The sequence below is a fragment of the Leptinotarsa decemlineata genome, unplaced genomic scaffold (genome assembly GCF_025532065.1).
Source record: "Leptinotarsa decemlineata unplaced genomic scaffold, Ldec_3_MD MMD2_tig00001973_RagTag_RagTag, whole genome shotgun sequence".
NCBI lineage: Eukaryota > Metazoa > Arthropoda > Insecta > Coleoptera > Chrysomelidae > Leptinotarsa > Leptinotarsa decemlineata.
The window spans coordinates 1438638-1458001 of NW_027412572.1; the positions used below are offsets into that span (position 1 = coordinate 1438638).

A 19364-nucleotide genomic window follows, 5' to 3' on the forward strand; every position below is an offset into this window, starting at 1 on the left:
TTAGGTGAAAAAGTGCTTTGTGAATGTTTTCATAGACACAGACAAATTTTAACAGGAAAAAACTTACAGCAAATTTTCGAGAATGCACATCCTCAAAAAACATGCTGTAACTGAGAAATGATGTATAGATATCGATATGCGGTTTCCACCATTGAGTTTGTCATAAAATTTGACCCTAAGACACAGACATCAGTTTTCATCTATCTAGTTTAAAAACAGTAGTTTTCCTTTAAAAGTGTCCAATTTGGCCCATTCTGTACACAGTATTTTGACGTCTGAAAAAATGCTATCGTATGGCGAATCACGTTTCGCGGTTTTATAAACTTTTTTTGACTCTGAACGTATTTGAATGTCATTCAGTTGCATATCCTCTTCCTAAATTAATTCGTCTGTACAACAGAAAAACAGTGAAGTGTTCTGTAGCGTTCTTGAGTGAATGAACTCTCTGCAATCATTATCAGACCCCTCCGCAGTTACTTCAAAACCTCATTCTTTCATCACAGCCGAGTCCTTCATAAGGACACTTTTAGCATTGTGGCCAATGTGGCATCGTTCGCAGCGTCATCTTCTCCGAATAAGCGACACAATTTTTCGTTTTCATTCTCATCTAGGAAATCCCTTTGTCTTTTATATGGGGACGACGCTCGGTTTTAAATGCATATCCTTGGCCCTTCGACTAAAAAACATTCAGGACTACTGCCAGATTTTGAATGGGAGTAGCTTTCACCAAATTCAGTGAAATAAAGCACACGTTCACAATTTCAGGAGTCAAGTATAGTAATAATTGTGTTCACATAAAGTGAGTGGGCATACGTAATAATGATAATAATATGCTTTGTTGGCCAAAGAACATTATGTCTTATTGACAAAGCTACAAATTTCCATCAGTCGTCATAAACATAAGCATATATACAGGGTATCCCTGGACTTCCTCTTTTCCTCTCGGGAATGTATAGATGGGGTCAAAATATCACCAGTACTTCATATAACTTTTTTCCTAAAATCCTTCGTTACCAAGTAACGGGCCCTCGAAGTTACAAAATGAAAAATGTTTTTCTTTGATAACTTTTCAAGTGAATATTCAAAATCATCCAAATTTTGGTAATTGACTGAACAAATGAATTCCTTCGATGAGCTTTCATGCAGGAGTCAGTTGTTTTGCTACAAAGTCAGGAACGGACTACCCCCGATGATCCACACCCCAAAACTTTGAAATGAAAGATATTTTTCAATATTTTTCAACAAATTAAGGTTACTTGGACAATTTTATGAATAAAAGTACTCGTGTGGAAAGTCGATCGGAGCAACGAGTCTTGATAAAAATGTAGTTTCACTCGACGACATCAAACCCGCTCATCCACCATTATTTGAAATGAATAATTATCAAAGCAGAAATAATAATGATAACGTTAATTCAACAACATTTATCCTGAGATGTCTACCATTATTCGAAAATATTAGTTTTTAAGGAAAATGGAAATGATAGGTAATATGTTCATAACGAATTTTTATAATGCAAACACGTTTAACTAACGAAACTCAAGAGCCTCAAGAGCAAACAGAAATGAAAAATCCGCTACAGAAACTACTTGATATGACCACCTTCTCTCTCTATACATTTTCTTAGTCTGCAAAGACACCCTCTCTGTACTTGAAATAGCATTCCAGGGTCGTTTCGTATGGCTTCACAATGTAATGTTATTCTATTCAACAATGCATCTCTTGTGTGAATAGGTGTAGCGTAAACAAGGCTTTTTAGATGCCCCCACAGAAAGAAATCCAATGGATTTAAATCCGGAGACCGCGATGGCCATGAATATGGCCCACCTCCACCAATCCATCTATTTTGGAAAATATGGTTCAGATGGTCACGCACAATCATACTAAAATGAGGAGGAGCGCCATCATGCATAAACCACATATCTCTTCGGGTTTGCAATGGAACATGTTCCAAAAGTCCATTCAAATCGTTCTGAATGAACTCCAAATAACGTTCTCCATTCAATCGGTCCTGTAGAACGAATGGTCCTATAAGATGGTTTCCTATGATACCAGCCCAAACATTCACGTTGAATTTCCGTTGGTGTTTGGTTTGCAATATCCCATGGGGATTTTCTTCGGCCCATATATGGAGATTATGAGAGTTGATAACTCCATCTCTACTGAAACCTGCTTCATCAGTGAATAAAACTCGATTAATAAAAGTCATATCCTCTCTTTGCCTATCCATGAACCAATTGGCATATTCCAGTCGTGCTGGAATATCTTGAGGTGTCATGGCATGTACCTTCTGGATGTGAAATGGGTGGAGCAGTTGTTCCCTAATTATTCTATGAATAATGGACTTGGATGTATGGAACTGTTCTGATAGATTTCTGATGCTCATTGAAGGATCATCAGCGACGGCTTCCAAAATATTTTCCTCCAATACAACGGTACGTACAGTCCTAGGAGTCACCAGTCACCACCACGTTTTGGCAAAACTGTACCTACAATAATATCGAAATAAAACAACGTGCTCAAATTAATTATCAATTATTACATACCTGTCTCCCTCAAGCTGCGATCGACACGCTCGAATGTTTCTCTTGACGGTACCGTTCGATTGGAAAAATGCTCGGAATACAGACGACGAGCTTCTGCAGCATTACAAAATGCTCGTCCATAAAATACATGCATATCTGCATATTCATTGAATGTAAACTGTTCGGCCATATCAAAAAAATTCAAAATATCCTATAGAATATTGACAATACAATGATAGTCATATGACAACGCACCACTCAACAAAACAAAATGGCATTCCAGTTTCTCATTTTTCATCAAAACTTTCTAAAAGGTTTTTTTGTCAACATCTGTGAAAGAAATATTATTCCCTGGATATTTTTCACCTGATCATGTGCAGCCGTTTTTGTAGTTCATTCGTTTGCTTTTTATTAGTATAGTAAATATTTTTTCCCATGTGCGTTTTTTCAGCTAAATTTAGATTCGTGTTAAAGAATTTCTCCCATAAAATTATAATTATCAGTGAAACTCCTCAACAGTTTAGCTGTGAAGAAGAATTTGAAACATTCGAATGTTGAGTTTCATGAGATTCAGATAACTGATCAACACGAAACGTGATTATTCCACACGTATTATGTACATACAAAATATGGAATGAATTCGATATTTCATAGTAGAGTAGCTTGTTAGTTTGAAAACACCACGAATCTACAGAACTTGATATTTCTTTTGAAAAAATATCTGCTATCACAATTGTGACTTAAACTTTCATATAGGTACTGTACTTTTTGTTATCGACTTCATTTCAGCATACTTTGTATTATTCCTGTTATAAATGTTGTTGAATTAACGTTATCATTATTATTTCTGCTTTGATAATTATTCATTTCAAATAATGGTGGACGAGCGGGTTTGATGTCGTCGAGTAGAACTACATTTTTATCAAGACTCGTTGCTCCGATCGACTTTCCACACGAGTACTTTTATTCATAAAATTGTCCAAGTAACCTTATTTTGTTGAAAAATATTGAAAAATATCTGTCATTTCAAAGTTTTGGGGTGTGGACCATCGGGGGTAGTCCGTTCCTGACTTTGTAGCAAAACAACTGACTCCTGCATGAAAGCTCATCGACGGAATTCATTTGTTTAGTCAATTACCAAAATTTGGATGATTTTGAATATTCACTTGAAAAGTTATCAAAGAAAAACATTTTTCATTTTGTAACTTCGAGGGCCCGTAACTTGGTTACGAAGACTTTTAGGAAAAAAAGTTATACGAAGTACTGGTGATATTTTGACCCCATCTATACATTCCCGAGAGGAAAAGAGGAAGTCCAGGGACACCCTGTATATATATATAATTTTTTTTTGATTGATGCAACTAATTTTTCTTTATTTTGAGTATTTCAATATTAAATTTTACAAAAAGGATTTGAAGCTTTATATCTTCTATTAATTATCTGCGAGCGCTTTCGACAGTTGGTAGTACTGTCATCTTCTTGTCACTCCTCAAACTGAACTGGTCATCCTGTTGTCTGTCTCTTTATACGGTCAGAGCGTCTTAACTCAGGTATTTCAGGTACTTTAGGTAATTTGCCTGTATTTGTTCTGCATCAGGTACTCTTATTCGTGTTAGATCTTCTCTAGGAATGTGTATGGTTTTGTTTAATATATTGAATGTGAGATCTTGTTGTGTTTTGATTTGTACTTGTTCCTCGATAAGTGATTTATCACTGTTAAATTTATGGATGTTCAAGTTTTCCAAATGTCCATGCGGTTTCCCTTGTTAACTTGTTTTATGAGTTTTATGTTAAAGATACCACTCAGCAATGAAGCCCGAAACAAAGAACGGAAAATCATATACCAAATAGCGAACGAAAACGGATACACCCAAAAGACAATAGATAAACTAGAAAACAGAATCAAACGAAAAATACAGAACAAGGATCAAGCTACCCCAACAGACAAAACAACACAACGATGGACAGCATTTACGTACGTAGGACACCAAACCAAGAAACTAACAAACATCTTCAAACCACTGAACATCAACATCACATACAAGCCGAACACGAAGATAACACAAAAAATAAACAACTATGAAAAAGAAGAAGACAAAGACCAAAACGGGATATACAGTATACAATGCTCGCTCGGACTGCAACAAATTCTATATCGGCCAAACCAAGAGAAAACTGACCCAAAGGTACAATGAGCACAAAAAGGTATACATAAATCCAACAGTATATAAATCAAACCTTGCAACACACGCCATACAAAACAAACATAATTTCCCCCCACCAGAGAACATAAAACTAATAAAACAAATCAACAGGGGAATCCGCATGGACATTTGGGAAAACTTGAGCATCCATAAATTCAACAGTCATAAATCACTTATCGAGGAACAAGTACAAATCAAAACACAACAAGATCTCACATTCAATATATTAAACAAAATCATACACATTCCTAGAGAAGATCTAACACAAAGAAGAGTACCTGATGCAGAACAAATACAGGCAAATTTACCTAAAGTACCTGGAATACCTGAGTTAAGACGCTCTGACCGTATAAAGAGACAGACAACAGGATGACCAGTTCAGTTTGAGGAGTGCCAGATGATGACAGTACTACCAACTGTCGAAAGCGCTCGCAGATAATTAATAGAAGATATAAAGCTTCAAATCCTTTTTGTAGAATTTATTATTGAAATAAATATATATATATATATATATATATATATATATATATATATATATATATATATATATATATATATATATATATATATACAGAGATATAGATATTATTGAGTGTGTATGATATAAATCAAAAGGAGGAAATTCGTGGACAACAACCAGTTGTTGTCCACCTTTGCAATTGGCTGCACCGCGCTGATGAGGCCAATAGCCAGAAACACGTGTCCGCGGTTTGCCTCCATATTTCTTGAGTGTCATGTCCACGAATTTCCTCCTTTTGATTTATATATATATATATATATATATATATATATATATATATATATATATATATATATATATATATATATATATATATATATAAAAAAAAAATCCTGTGTGGATTTTCGAAATTCAGTACAGTTTACTACGCATTTCAGGTAGTTAGGAAGATGATCATATATCTTGAGACCATTATACAATATAGAATTTTTTATGAAAGTAGTGTTAGGTATGGGAACACTCAAATTCAGGGTCTGGCATGTGGTGTAATGAGAGACAATAGAGGGAAGTTCTGTTCTATGTTTATGCACTAAACAAACTGTTTCTAAAATGAATAGAGCATACAGTGATAAAATTTTGTTTGCTACAAACAAAGTTCTACAAAAATCTCGCCGCATGACTCTACAGATAAATCTTAATGACCTTCTCTGCAGAATAAAAATCGACTCGAGTCGAGTTTGATTACTTACCCCCCAGAAATGGATCCCATATCTTAGATGTGATTCTACTAATGAATAATAGATAGTTTTAGCTGCAGTTAGTCCTAGTTCGTTAGAAGTTATTTTCACAGCATAACATCCAGATGAAAGTTTTTTGTTAAGAGATAGAATGTGGTCTTCAAATTTCAACTTATTAACAATTAATATCCCAAGAAATTAGTTGCATGACGTGTTCTCAATCACATTCGAATTCGAAGCTAGAGGAATATCATCAATAATGCAATTGAAGGATAAAACTTTGGTTTTTGAGACATTGAAAGCTAATGAATTTGCCTCACACCGATCTGAAAGTTTAGAAATATCAGAGCAAATGGCATTATATTGTTGGTATTGCGCCATAATATTGTAGTGTCGTCGGCGAATGAAGTAAATTTTCTCTCTATATCAATGGTAGTCAAGTCATTGATATAGAGTAAAAATAGGGTAGGTCCGAGTACTGAGTCTTGTGGTACTCCGTTAGATATGTCAGAAACATCAGATACTGTTGTATATTTAATCCTTTGAGTTCTACCCGATTTCATAGATTTTATACTTCTGAAAAATTTTCAGTAATGAATTTAACATGTTTTCTCTCTCTCTCTCTTTCCTCTCTCTCCTTCCTTTTTTTTCTTTTCTTTATTCCTTGTTTTTTCTCTCGTTTAGTTTTCTTTTCTTCAAGGATAGAACTAAGATCAACTAAGGTAGTTTTTTTATTATTTTTATAGATTGTATATTTATCGTATTTATATGGAACTACAAATAAATGTTATCATTATTAATATTATAAGATGCAAACCATTTATCAGTAATACCCTCATACCATAGAGATGAAGTTTCCTGAGCAGAATCTCGTGATTAACACAGTCAAATGCTTTAGAGCAAGGGTCTCCAAACTACGGCCCGCGGGCCAAATCCGGCCCGCCAGTGTCATCAATCCGGTCCGCGACAGCCAATAATTTACTGTCATCAATCTGGCCCGCGACAGCCAATGATTAACTAATTGTTGTTACTATTGCTGTGATAAGTTGAAGAAGAAAACACAGACTGATAATCACTCGGTTTTATTTACTTGCAAGGTAAAACTTAACGACAGAAATGATGACAAAAATAACTAACAAATAATTGAAATGAATCAAAGTAAAACAAAAACACTAATGATATTTATGTAATTGTGATTTTCCACCGACAATACTTTGTAGTTGTGGATCAATTTTACTTGTACCAATTATCAAAAGAGATTTAAGATGCTCATCGGTTATTTGAGATCTGTAAACATTCTTTGTGTACTTCATATTGGAAAACGTTTTCTCACACAAGTAAGTAGTACCAAAAACAGAAAACAACCCCCGAGCAAATGTATGCAAATTATCAAATTGTTCCAGTAGAAGACTTATAAAATTCCAACAAAGATGAGTTTTGATATTTGTTCTTAAGCATATCACTGCACCGTAAATCAATAATTTCCATTTGGACTTCCGGAGCCAGGGTTTCAATGTCAGAATCAGAAGGATTTTGAAAAAGCTTAATTTCATTCGCAATGACATCAAAATCTGAAAAACGAGTATCAAAATTCAGTCTCTGTAGTGTGGCTGAATATTTCACATGTTTCAAAATGTGTGAAACATTTAATTGCGATTGAAATAGTATTATTTTCTGCCTGAAGGATTTGATATTGGTGTATAAATCAGGGAGAAGCTGATTTTCTCCTTGCAATCTCAAATTCAGTTCGTTCATATGATTTGTCAAATCGACATAGAAGGCTAACTTCCACATCCATTCACTATTTTCTAAATCGGCAAAAGGGCGTTGCTCCTCATTTAAAAAAATTTCGATCTCTGCTCGAAGTTCAAAAAAGCGCCTTAAGGACTTTTCCGCAACTAAGCCAGCGTACGGCAGTATGATATGGTAAATCATTTTCTTCAATCTGTTGAATAAACTCGCGAAATTGTCGGTTATTCAGCCCAGTGGATCTGATGAAGTTAACAACTGATATGACTGGTTTTAGAACTTCAGACATATCCAAACATTTTCCGCACAAGGACTGTTGATGAATGATACAATGTAAGACTAATGGTTTTGAACCACCATCATTTTCTACAGCCTTTGACACAAGTGCAACCACTCCTTTATTTTTACCTACATACTTTTGCCTCCATCAGTTGTTATAGATTTCAAATTTCTCCATCGAAGGTTCTTTTAATTATTGGCATTTTCAACTCCCTTAAAAATATCTGCCCCAGTTGTCGTGCCGTGAATAATATCAATATCAAGAAGTTCTTCATTTTTGTCAGATAGTTGAGATGATATATTTTCTGCGATGTCCTGCACCCTCCGAGCCACGGTGTTTGCTGACAAACTGACACTTTTAAATAAATTTACCTTTTCGGGGCATATTTTTTCGGCTACTGCAATCAAACATTCTTTTATAATTTCTTCATCGGTGAATGGTTTGCCACATTTTCCGATTTCGAAAGCCACACGAAAGCTGGCGCGAGTTGCAGACTTTTGTTTAGTATTCGCTTTGGTAAACAAAAATTGCTGCGATTTGAGTCCGCGTTTCAAAGTTTCAAATTTTTCCTTCCGCAAACTTCCTGTATACTTGGAGTAACTTTGAAGATGTTTCGATTCATTGTGTCGTTTAATGTTATAGTCTTTGAGAACAGCTATGGTTTCATTACAAATTAAACATAGCGCCTTATTACTGGACTCAATCACAAAATACTGAAAGTTCCATTTTTCTTGGAACGTTTTGCATTCACTGTCGATTTTTCGCTTCTTTTCCATACTAACAAATTACACATAAAAACAATAAGTCAAATCAAAATACGTTTATTGACGGGTGTTACTTTATTTTACAATAGACAGTTTAGCTTCCTTCGCCTTTCCTGCGCAGACTAACTCGCAGTTGAATGAATGAATGAATGAAAATCGTATATTTACAAATTATTTACAGTTTTTACAATTTTGTGTGTGTATGTGTTTGTGTAGGGCCCTGCTATAGGCTTATGCCTCTTCAGGGTGAGTAAGTTATGTGTGTTTTGTGTTTTATGTTGGTGTTTGTGTTATGTTGTTTTTGTGTTCCAGTTTTCTTAGTTGGTTTTTATGTTGATCCATGTGGTAGTCCGGGTTCATTGCGGTGGTCGGTGGTCCAGATGTTGTGACTTGGTACGGGTTTTTGGGCCGGGGTTTTGCGTGTTTAGGTTTTCGGTACTTTCCGGGGCGCTGCTGTCAGGTGTCCGCTATCTGTATACCAGTGGGAAATCCTCTAGGATGTCCTGGATCGGCTCCGGTGGGTCTTCCATCGCTCCCAGGAGTCTGGCTGGGGGAAAGGGGAGCTTTTTCCTAGGTTTCCTTCGGGATCCTCCACGGGGGATCCATGGCGATGTGAGCGTATCGATAGCATCGGTGTTGTTGCTGCTCATCGTCCTGGTCGCATATCGTCCTCGGAGTTCTTGAAATCTTTGGTCGATTGGTGTAGTATTTATGAGGTTGTATAAGTGTAGGGAAGGGTATCGGTAGTGCAGGTTGTGTATGTTGCGTAGTATTCGTCGTTCAGTCGTAAGGATGCGGTTGGACAGTCTTGGAGGAAGCGTACAGTATATCATTGCTTTGCAGTCGAGGACTGGTCTTATAAAGGTATTATAGGTGTGAAGCAGAGTTCTACTGTCGCATCCCCCAAGTTTTCCTCTCAGAGCTTTTAGAAGGTTAGCTCTCTTCCGGACTTTGTCCAGTGTCTCTCTCAGGTCGATTTCCCAGTTGAGGGTCCTCGTGAAGGTGACCCCCAAGTAGGAAACCGAGTCCTGGAGTAAGAGGTTTTCCCCCAAAAGTCTGAGATTCAAGTTGTCCGGATTTAGTTTGGGACGGGTAGAGGTGTTAGGATGTCGGAAGAGGATTGTTTGGGTTTTTGTGGGGTTGATTTTGATACGCCATTTGTTGCACCACTGCTCGAAATGGTCGATCATATTTTGGGCTTGAATTTGCATGCGGCGAGTGTTGGGGGCGGAGGAGTATAGGATGGTGTCGTCGGCGTATTGGAGGATTTTGTGGGTTGTGGGAACATCATGTGCATAGATGAGGAATAGTGAAGGGGCGAGGACTGATCCCTGGGGGACTCCGGCTTTTGGGAAGAAAGGGGTGGATAGAGCTTCACCGACTTTGACGCGGATAAGTCGGTTGGATAAATAGGATGCAACTAGTCGGATAAAGTGATGAGGCAGATTGATTTGGATAAGCTTCCAGATCAGGCCCGCGTGCCAGACCTTGTCGAAAGCCTTTTGGATGTCTAGGGAGATTGCAATGGTGCAAAAAGAAGCGTTGATATTTTGGGATATATGGGTGTGAAGTTCGACTAGTGCGAACTCGCAGTTGCGCCGCTAGCCTTTTTATATGCAATTATTACTGCCATCTCGAGGTGATCGGAATACACTAGCTAGAACTAGAACTTTCTCGAACCAACGCGGTAATTCCAAATATTTAATTACGCCTAATGCCACCTAGCGGGTAGCTGAAAAAGAGAGTACATAGTACCACTACTCGCCACTAGATGTCGTCAAGTGTCACAATACACAATAATAATTGAAATGCAAAAAAAGCGTAAGTTTGCTTAGGACACGTACTTTGCGACTATTCTAGTCTAGAAATATAGTTAAGGGCAGAAATTGGCCCTTGGAACAAACTGAAAAAATCATTATGGCCCGAAGGCTTCAAAGTTTGGAGACCCCTGCTTTAGAGAAATCGCAAAAGACTGCTGCTGTAATCTCCGTCTATCAATGTTACTATACACTTCATATAAAAATGAAAATATGGCATCATGAGTATTTTTGTTTAACTGAAATCTAAATTGTTTGGAGCTTATTATATCACCGAAGTTGAAATGTTCTGTTAAACGTATTTTCACCTGTTTTTCAATAATTTTTGCTAACGACGGAATAAGAGGAATTGGGCGATAGTTCGAAGGATCCTCTAGATCACCATCTTTGTAAAGAGGGATTACGATCGAGGTTTTTAAGAACGGCGGAAATGAATCTGTTAGAAATGAATGATTGTATACTGAGACACGCGCTTTTGTAAACTGTTGCGAGATAATCTCATAATAAAGTGTTATTTACACATAGTCGAACCAATGTTGTCTAGAAAAAATCGAATCGTGCCCAAGTTATCATTCACAATGTTCCTACTCACCTCAAACTCCCAACTGGCGGTGTTGCATACGGCACCCCTAGGAAGGCCTCTACAGAAGGATGTATGTGGATCATGATGCCCCTAAGTGGTCCGTATTTAGTCCTCACAATTCGCGTACTATATTTATGCACTAAAAAGGAAACCCCTGCTTCTGATACCTCCGGCGAAATTATGATTATGATAATCCACATCACACAAAATATCGTCGTGAGCGTATTCACATTTCTCAACACTCTTGTTGTGTCCGATATACGCATGACGTCACAACCGACATTTAGTATATATACGCACCCTCCTGCTGATCGTCAAGAGAACTTTGTGGCGACATGATTATCTGAAATATAAATTTTTTTTTTTAGAGTATTTTCCAATACGCACAGAACAATAATAATAGTATGGATTCACTGATGCCTTACTTGCAGTAAATCAACAACTCTATCAGTGATAGTATTAAATTCATATGATTTTTCATTTCATCGCTTTCTATAGCTGTGTAATTCAAAACATGTTTTTCTATAGTCTAATCATCAAGTTCCAAAACATAAAAAATAGAGATATAGGTTCTAAAAATATGAGCGATAGCTCATTGGATTGGGAATCACCTCTAGAAAAATGTTTTTGAAGGATTTTGGTGCAGCTAAAAAATTGCAATTGTTATGAACAAAATAAGATTTTAAAAAAAATGGTATTTAGTTTTTCGTTAATGACTCATAAAATATTAATATTTAAGCAATTTTAAAAAAAGCTCGTTGAAGAGGAGGAAATTTTCGATAAAAAAGTCTCGACTCCCGAAACTCTATATCCATTATTTATAATTTTAATTTGACGTTGGAAACAGGGTTCCGCGCGGCTGTTACGGCATGCGCGCGCTGCCGCTAAAGAGAGTTTATTGAAAGAAATAATTTTTTTATAACATAAAATGTCATTTTAAAAATTCCAAAAAATCTAGTATTATCTTAACACTTGAATGAATCGAGTCCCGCAGAAACAAAATTTTATCATCTTTTTTCAAAAAGTTATTCAATTGTTAACTAACAAAATTTTTCCCAATCTCCGTTGGCATAAATAATGAGATAAAAAGTATAAACAATTGGCCTATAGATTTTAAACTTCGTGGAGCCCTTTTGATATATATACTTCATATGATCCTGCGATAAAATTTCATAAAAATTATTTAATTTGTTAATTATGATTTTTTATAACTATTGCAAAATGAAATATCTAAAAATTATTGATAAATTTTTTTTTCAATTGATATTTAGCTATGTCTGTTTTAACATTAAACAATGGCAGTTATTAATATGGGATATGAATTTTTTACGAAATTTGTTTATTAAACTGCTTTAAACAAATAGAGAAATTCAATATTTTTGAAATTTTTTTTTATTTTGTTGTCGAGAGATAATTAAGATTTTTTTGGGAAATTTTTTTTCTAATATTTATTTTTAATTGTTTGAAATCGATTTTTCTATATTTCGATTGTTTAAAAGATTAGTGAGAAAATAATTTTGTTTTTTAAAATCATAATCTATACTTCTGAATAGTGTGTCAAAAAAATTTGTTATAAATAAATATTGACCAACACGTTATATTTTTTTCTGAAGCAGAAAAAAATTATAAAAACAGCTATACAGGGTGTCCCTGGACTTCCTCTTTTCCTTTCGGGAATATATAGATGGGGTCAAAATTTCACCAGTACTTCATATAACTTTTTTTCCTAAAAGTCTTCGTAACCAAGTTACGGGCCCTCGAAGTTACAAAATGAAAAATGTTTTTCTTTGATAACTTTTCAAGTGAATATTCAAAATCATCCAAATTTTGGTAATTGACTAAACAAATGAATTCCGTCGATGAGCTTTCATGCAGGAGTCAATTGTTTTGCTACAAAGTCAGGAACGGACTACCCCCGATGGTCCACACCCCAAAACTTTGAAATGACAGATATTTTTCAATATTTTTCAACAAAATAAGGTTACTTGGACAATTTTATGAATAAAAGTACTCGTGTGGAAAGTCGATCGGAGCAACGAGTCTTGATAAAAATGTAGTTCTACTCGACGACATCAAACCCGCTCGTCCACCATTATTTGAAATGAATAATTATCAAAGCAGAAATAATAATGATAACGTTAATTCAACAACATTTATCCTGAGATGTCTACCATTATTCGAAAATATTAGTTTTTAAAGAAAATGGAAATGATAGGTAAAATGTTCATAACGAATTTTTATAATGCAAACACGTTTAACTAACGAAACTCAAGAGCCTCAAGAGCAAACAGAAATGAAATATCCGCTACAGAAACTGCTCGATATGACCACCTTCTCTCTCTATACATTTTCTTAGTCTGCGAAGACACCCTCTCTGTACTTGAAATAGCATTCCAGGGTCGTTTCGTATGGCTTCACAATGTAATGTTATTCTATTCAACAATGCATCTCTTGTGTAAATGTCCATGCTGACTCCTGCATGGAAGCTCATCGAAGGAATTCATTTGTTCAGTCAATTACCAAAATTTGAATGATTTTGAATATTCACTTGAAAAGTTATCAAAGAAAAACATTTTTCATTTTGTAACTTCGAGGGCCCGTTACTTGGTAACGAAGGATTTTAGGAAAAAAAGTTATATGAAGTAATGGTAATATTTTGACTCCATCTATACATTCCCGAGAGGAAAAGAGGAAGTCCAGGGACACCCTGTATATAAAAAAGCGTCATAAAAAAAATTTCTTTATTCATTATAATACTTTCTAATATCATACGATACGGTAATTTTCATGCACTTTTTTATACGAAGCTATTTTTATCATTTTTTTCTGCTTCAGAAAAAAATAAGACGTTGGTCAATATTTGTTTATAACAAATTGTTAAACTAATAAATAATTGAATAATGACAATTTTTTTGCCAAACTATTCAAAAGTGTAAATAATGATTTTGAAAGCAAAATTATTTCTTGACTAATTATTTAAACAATCTAAATATGAAAAAATCGATTTTAAACAGTTAAAAATTAAAATTAGGAAAACTTTTTTTTTCAAATCATGATTATCTCTAGACAACGGAATAGTAAAATAAAAGTTTTGGAAATATTGAATTTCTCTATTTGTTTAAAACAATTTAATGAAAAAATTACGTAAGAAATTCATATCCTATGTTAATAACTGCCATTGTTCAATGTGAAAACAGACATAGCTAAATATCAATTGAAAAAAAATGTTTATCAATAATTTTTAGATATTTCATTCTGCAATAGTTATAAAAAATCATAATCAACAAATTAATACATTTTTATGAACTTTTATCGCAGGATCCTATGAAGTATATATATATATATGTATATATATATATATATATATATATATATATATATATATATATATATATATATATATATATATATTATATATATATATTATATATATATATATATATATATATATATATATATATATATATATATATATATATATATATCAAAAGGGCTCCACGAAGTTCAAAATTTGAAGGCCAATTATTTATACCTTTTATTCCATTATTTATGCCAACGGGCTTGGGAAAAAATTTTTTAGTTAACAAATGAATAACTTTTTGAAAAATGGTGATAAAACTTTTTTTTATACGGGACTCGATTCATTCTAGTGTTAAAAAGATACTGTTTTTTTTCAAATTTTTAAAATGACATTTTATGTTATAAAAAAATTATTTCTTTTGATAAACTCTCATTAGCGGCAGAGCGCGCATGCCGTAACAGCCGCGCGGAACCCTATTTTTAACGTCAAATTAAAATTATAGATAATGGAGATGAAGTTTCGGGAGTCGAGACTTTTTTATCGGAAATTTCCTCCTCTTCAACGAGCTTTTTTCAAAATTGCTTAAATATCAATATTTTTTGAGTTATTAACGAAAAACTAAATACAATTTTTTTTAATCTCATTTTGTTAATAACAATTGCAATTTTTTACCTGCACCAAAATCCTTCAAAAACATTTTTCTAGAGGTAAGTCCGAATCTGATGAGCTATCGCTCATATTTTTAGGCCCTTTATCTCAATTTTTCATGTTTTTGAACTTGTTGATTAGACTACTAGACGTTTGTCTCCGAAAAAACATTATCAATATTTTTGTAGTCTCAAAAAGGTACAAACCAATATTTAAGAACTCAAAAATACACCAAAAAGGTACAAACCAATATTTAAGAACTCAAAAATACATCAACACTGCACATCCTTCTTGTTTCTGAAATTTTAGGGCAAATAAAAATACTAAAGGAAAAAATATTAGAGTACTGAAATGAAGTAATTTGTTGATGTGAAGTGAAAATGTTGATAATTAAAGGGCATCCCTTTTCTCAGTCCAATTTCGACAGTATTGGAGAGATGCATGCATGAGCAACTGTCAAACTTTTTAGAAAAATTCAACCTGCCGACCTCTTGCCAATAAAGATTTTTTGAAAAAATCCACAAAACTCGTAACATCAGACCTGGTACAATACAGGGTGTTTCAAATTCGATCCTCACCATTGGGATCTCGGATACTATGAGAGATACGAAGATGGTTAAATCGAGGCAAAGTTGCGCATTTACATGACTAACAATATGCCGTTGAGGAAGTTCTGAAATTCCTAGAATATCCGGAGATATCCGAAAAAAAAAAGAAATTTCGGAAAATGGTTTTCTTTTTTTTTTCTGGCTTATTTTTCAAAGGATTCGAAAATAAATTACACTTCCAAATTGTCACTTTTTTCCTACTATATAGTGATGTTTTCGGATTTACTATACGACGTTTCGCCTTCCAATATATCATCATCAACTTTTTTTATGGGCGCTACATTGGATTTTTTCTGTTTTGAATAGAACCAGATTTTACCTTTTCAATGATGTATCATAAGTTATCATTCTGAAAAATTGGAGGTATTGAAAAAATTATTTCTTATCATAATAGGCTTTGACTTTGATGTTTTTAAATTTAACTTTCAATTTGTTACACTCAATGATATTTTGTTATTGTACAAGTCATTGAATTTCTGCAGAAAAATGGCTTTCACGAATGAAGAAAAAAGAGATATGATACAAATTTATTACATATACGACAGAAACAATGTTAGGACATCGGAAATCTATTTTTTTTCCTATTTTATTTTGTTATATTATAATATTCATTCATTTTCTCAAATTGTAACCTCGTAATTATAAGGATAGATATGGTTTTTTTGACATAATTAGTTAACCCTGTAAATGGTTTTTAACTAAATTTTAATAAATGCTATTATTATTATTATTTCACCGTAGTGTGCGCTGGTCAGGCCCTATCCCCCGAAGCCCCAATACATTCGGGAGGGCGCGCCAGCTGAAAACTTCACGACAAATATTGTTTTGGTCTGGTGGCCGAGAAGGACTACATTAGGCTTATTAGCTTGTATGAGCCTGAGAGTGGGAAACGAATAGTTCCAATAAATTCGGCACTTCTCGTTCCCCACAACGAATTCAATATCCCCCGGAGCGTAGGGCAACACCGGTATCTCGTCAATACCGTAAGAGTGCCGTAGATGGTAATATAGCAATCTCAGGGCCGCGTTTTGTCGATGGATATAGGCCGAGACCGCATATGTTGAACATGCTGATAGCAAATGCACTAGGGTCTCAGGCGCCTCGCGGCAGGCCCTGTACCGTGTGTCAGGAACCTCTATACCCATCACGCGACTGCGGTAGACTAAGGTGTTGAAGACACCATCCTGGCAAGTCATGATGAATCCCTCAGTTTCCGACTTCAGCCCACTCGACCTGAGAAAAGCGAACGTCAGGCGCTTTGATAAGCCAAGGTCTCCAATGTTATTGAAGAAGACTCCATGCATTGGCTTATCCTAGTGTTTCCGCAGGAGTAAGGTGATCTCTGCGGCTTTTATCTGAGGTTTTTGCTGAACGGGTTCCAACTCGGTGACGGAGTTGTAGTCACCTCGTTCAGAGTCCGAAACTATACCGAGTTCACCAGCTGCTCGGGCAGCTGCCCTAAGGAGAAATGCTCCAATTCCTGCTCTCTCATGGTCACGGACCATGCAGAGAAGGGGATCCGAGCTCCTGACGACTTTACAGGCTGTATCCAGTACCATTCTGTCATGTAGCCTGTTCTGTCTGTCATTGTATCCAGAAAGACCACAACCACATCGAACTATGTTCAAGTTATTGAATCAAAATCTCATCGAGTTTTGTTCGTTTGAAAAGCCAATGAAAAAATACAGAGACGGAATCAACAATCGAAATTTGATAAATGAGGTGGATATGAGGTAAAATAGGCATTGTGTCTTTTTCAATGAAGATAGAACTTGGAAAAAATAACAATAATTAACTAAAATATAAAGACAAAAGTAAATCACAGCAAATGCTCCAAATGCTGGCCTTATTCATAATAACACAACTGTGACCTTCTTCGAATATCATTCACTGCACGATTAATTTTCCTCCTTCTCAATCTTCCAAACCCTCTAACAATGCTGTGTTGGAGGTCCTCAATATTTGGATAGCCCCTCTGACCATAAACTCTATTTTTCAGTGTACCCCATAAGAATGTATCCATTCTGTAACACTTAAGTCTGGAGACCTTGCAGGCCACCTCACCGGCTCATTATTCCTTATCCATTCATCACCAAACCTTTCAGTCAGGTAATGAAATACTCGTCTGGTAGTGTGCGGTGGAGCAACATCATGTTGAAACCAAATGTTGTTATAGTTAACCAAAGGTAAATCATCCGAATAGTCTTCGAAAATCGACATTAAAAACTGGTGATAGGTTTCTCCATTCAGAATTCCGTCAAATAAATGAGGACTCAAAATTATATCTTTGTAAATTCCTGTCCACACGTTAATACTAAATCGCACTTGAGGTCGAGTTTCTCGGAACTGCCTGGGGTTGTTTGTGCTCCAAATGTGTTCGTTATTTCGGTTGAATATCCCACAATTCGTAAAAGTGCTTTCATATGTCCAAATTACATTTTCCAGGAAAACAGGAAAATCAGGTTTTCTTTTTAGCCAATTACAAAATTCATATTGCCTTTCGGGATCACCAGGATACAATTTTTGAGATATGTGTATTTTATAATGTCTCTAAGCACTTGTATGATAAATATTCATTTCGGAGGAAATTTGACGTGGAGATTTCTCCGTGTTCATGTTTATCTGCAAATTATAAATTTTAATTGAAAAGGACACAATGTCTAACTTACCACATACATACCTCATTTATCAAATTTTCTTCAGTTTCCTGGTCCATGAATCAAACTCGGTGAGTTTTTTATCCAATAACTTGAACATAGTTCGATGTGATTGTCGTCTTTCGGGATGAAAGTTCAAATACATTTCCGATGTCCTAACTCTGTTTCTATCGTATTTCTGATAAATTTATATCATATCTCTTTTTTTCTTCATTCGTGAAAGCCATTTTCCGCCAAAAATTCAATAATTTGTACAATAAAAAAATGTCATTGAGTGTAATAAATTGAAAGTCGAATTTAGAAACATCAAAGTCAAAGCCTATTATGATAAGAATTATTTTTTTTCAATATTTCCAATTCTTCGAGAAAGAATGATAACTTATAATACATCATTGAAAAGATGAAATCTGTTTCTATTCATAATAGAAAGAATCCAATGGAGCGTCCATAAGAAGAAATAAAGTTGATGATGGTGGCCGGAAGACGAAACGTTGGATAACAAATGTCAAAACATCGTTATGAAGCAGGAAAAAAGTGGCGATGTGGAAGGTTGATTTATTTTCAAATTCTTCGGAAAACAAAGCCAGAAAAAATTACCATTTTCCAAAATTTCTGTTTTTTCCGGATGTCTCCGGATATACTCGAAATTTCAGAACTTTCTCCACGGTATATTGTTAATCAGGTTAATGCGCAACTTTGCTCTAATTCAACTATCTTCGTATCTCTCATAGTTTCCGAGATCCCAATGGTAAGGATCAAATTTGAAACACCCTGTATACAGCGTTACTCGCGGCCGATGGTATTTGGACGTTAATGATAAACGCAGCCTAGGATTTATCTAAAAATGTCGTATCTTACATTTCCTTACTTGTTCTATCGATCTATAATATTTTCAGCATTGCGGCGTTACCGTTTCTATCAAAAACTCCTAGCAACTTTATTATTTCCAAGGGACACCCCCGTATATTAACACATTTTTAGAATCGTCCACTCATTATAATACTTTTTCTTTGATAATGTCCTATATCTAT

The 19364-nt window shown here is 34.9% G+C and overlaps 1 protein-coding gene across 2 annotated transcripts in view; it reads right to left on the reverse strand.

The window, feature by feature from the left end:
- LOC111516680 (neuroligin-4, X-linked) overlaps positions 1–19364 on the reverse strand; it is a 108450-nt gene that overhangs the window by 67911 nt on the left and 21175 nt on the right. For both annotated transcript variants that reach the window (XM_074176630.1, XM_074176629.1), the window contains exon 2: positions 11129–11462. In XM_074176630.1, coding sequence (XP_074032731.1) covers positions 11129–11385 — 257 coding nt within the window. In that variant the 5' untranslated portion in view covers positions 11386–11462. The remainder of the gene's footprint in view (positions 1–11128; positions 11463–19364) is intronic.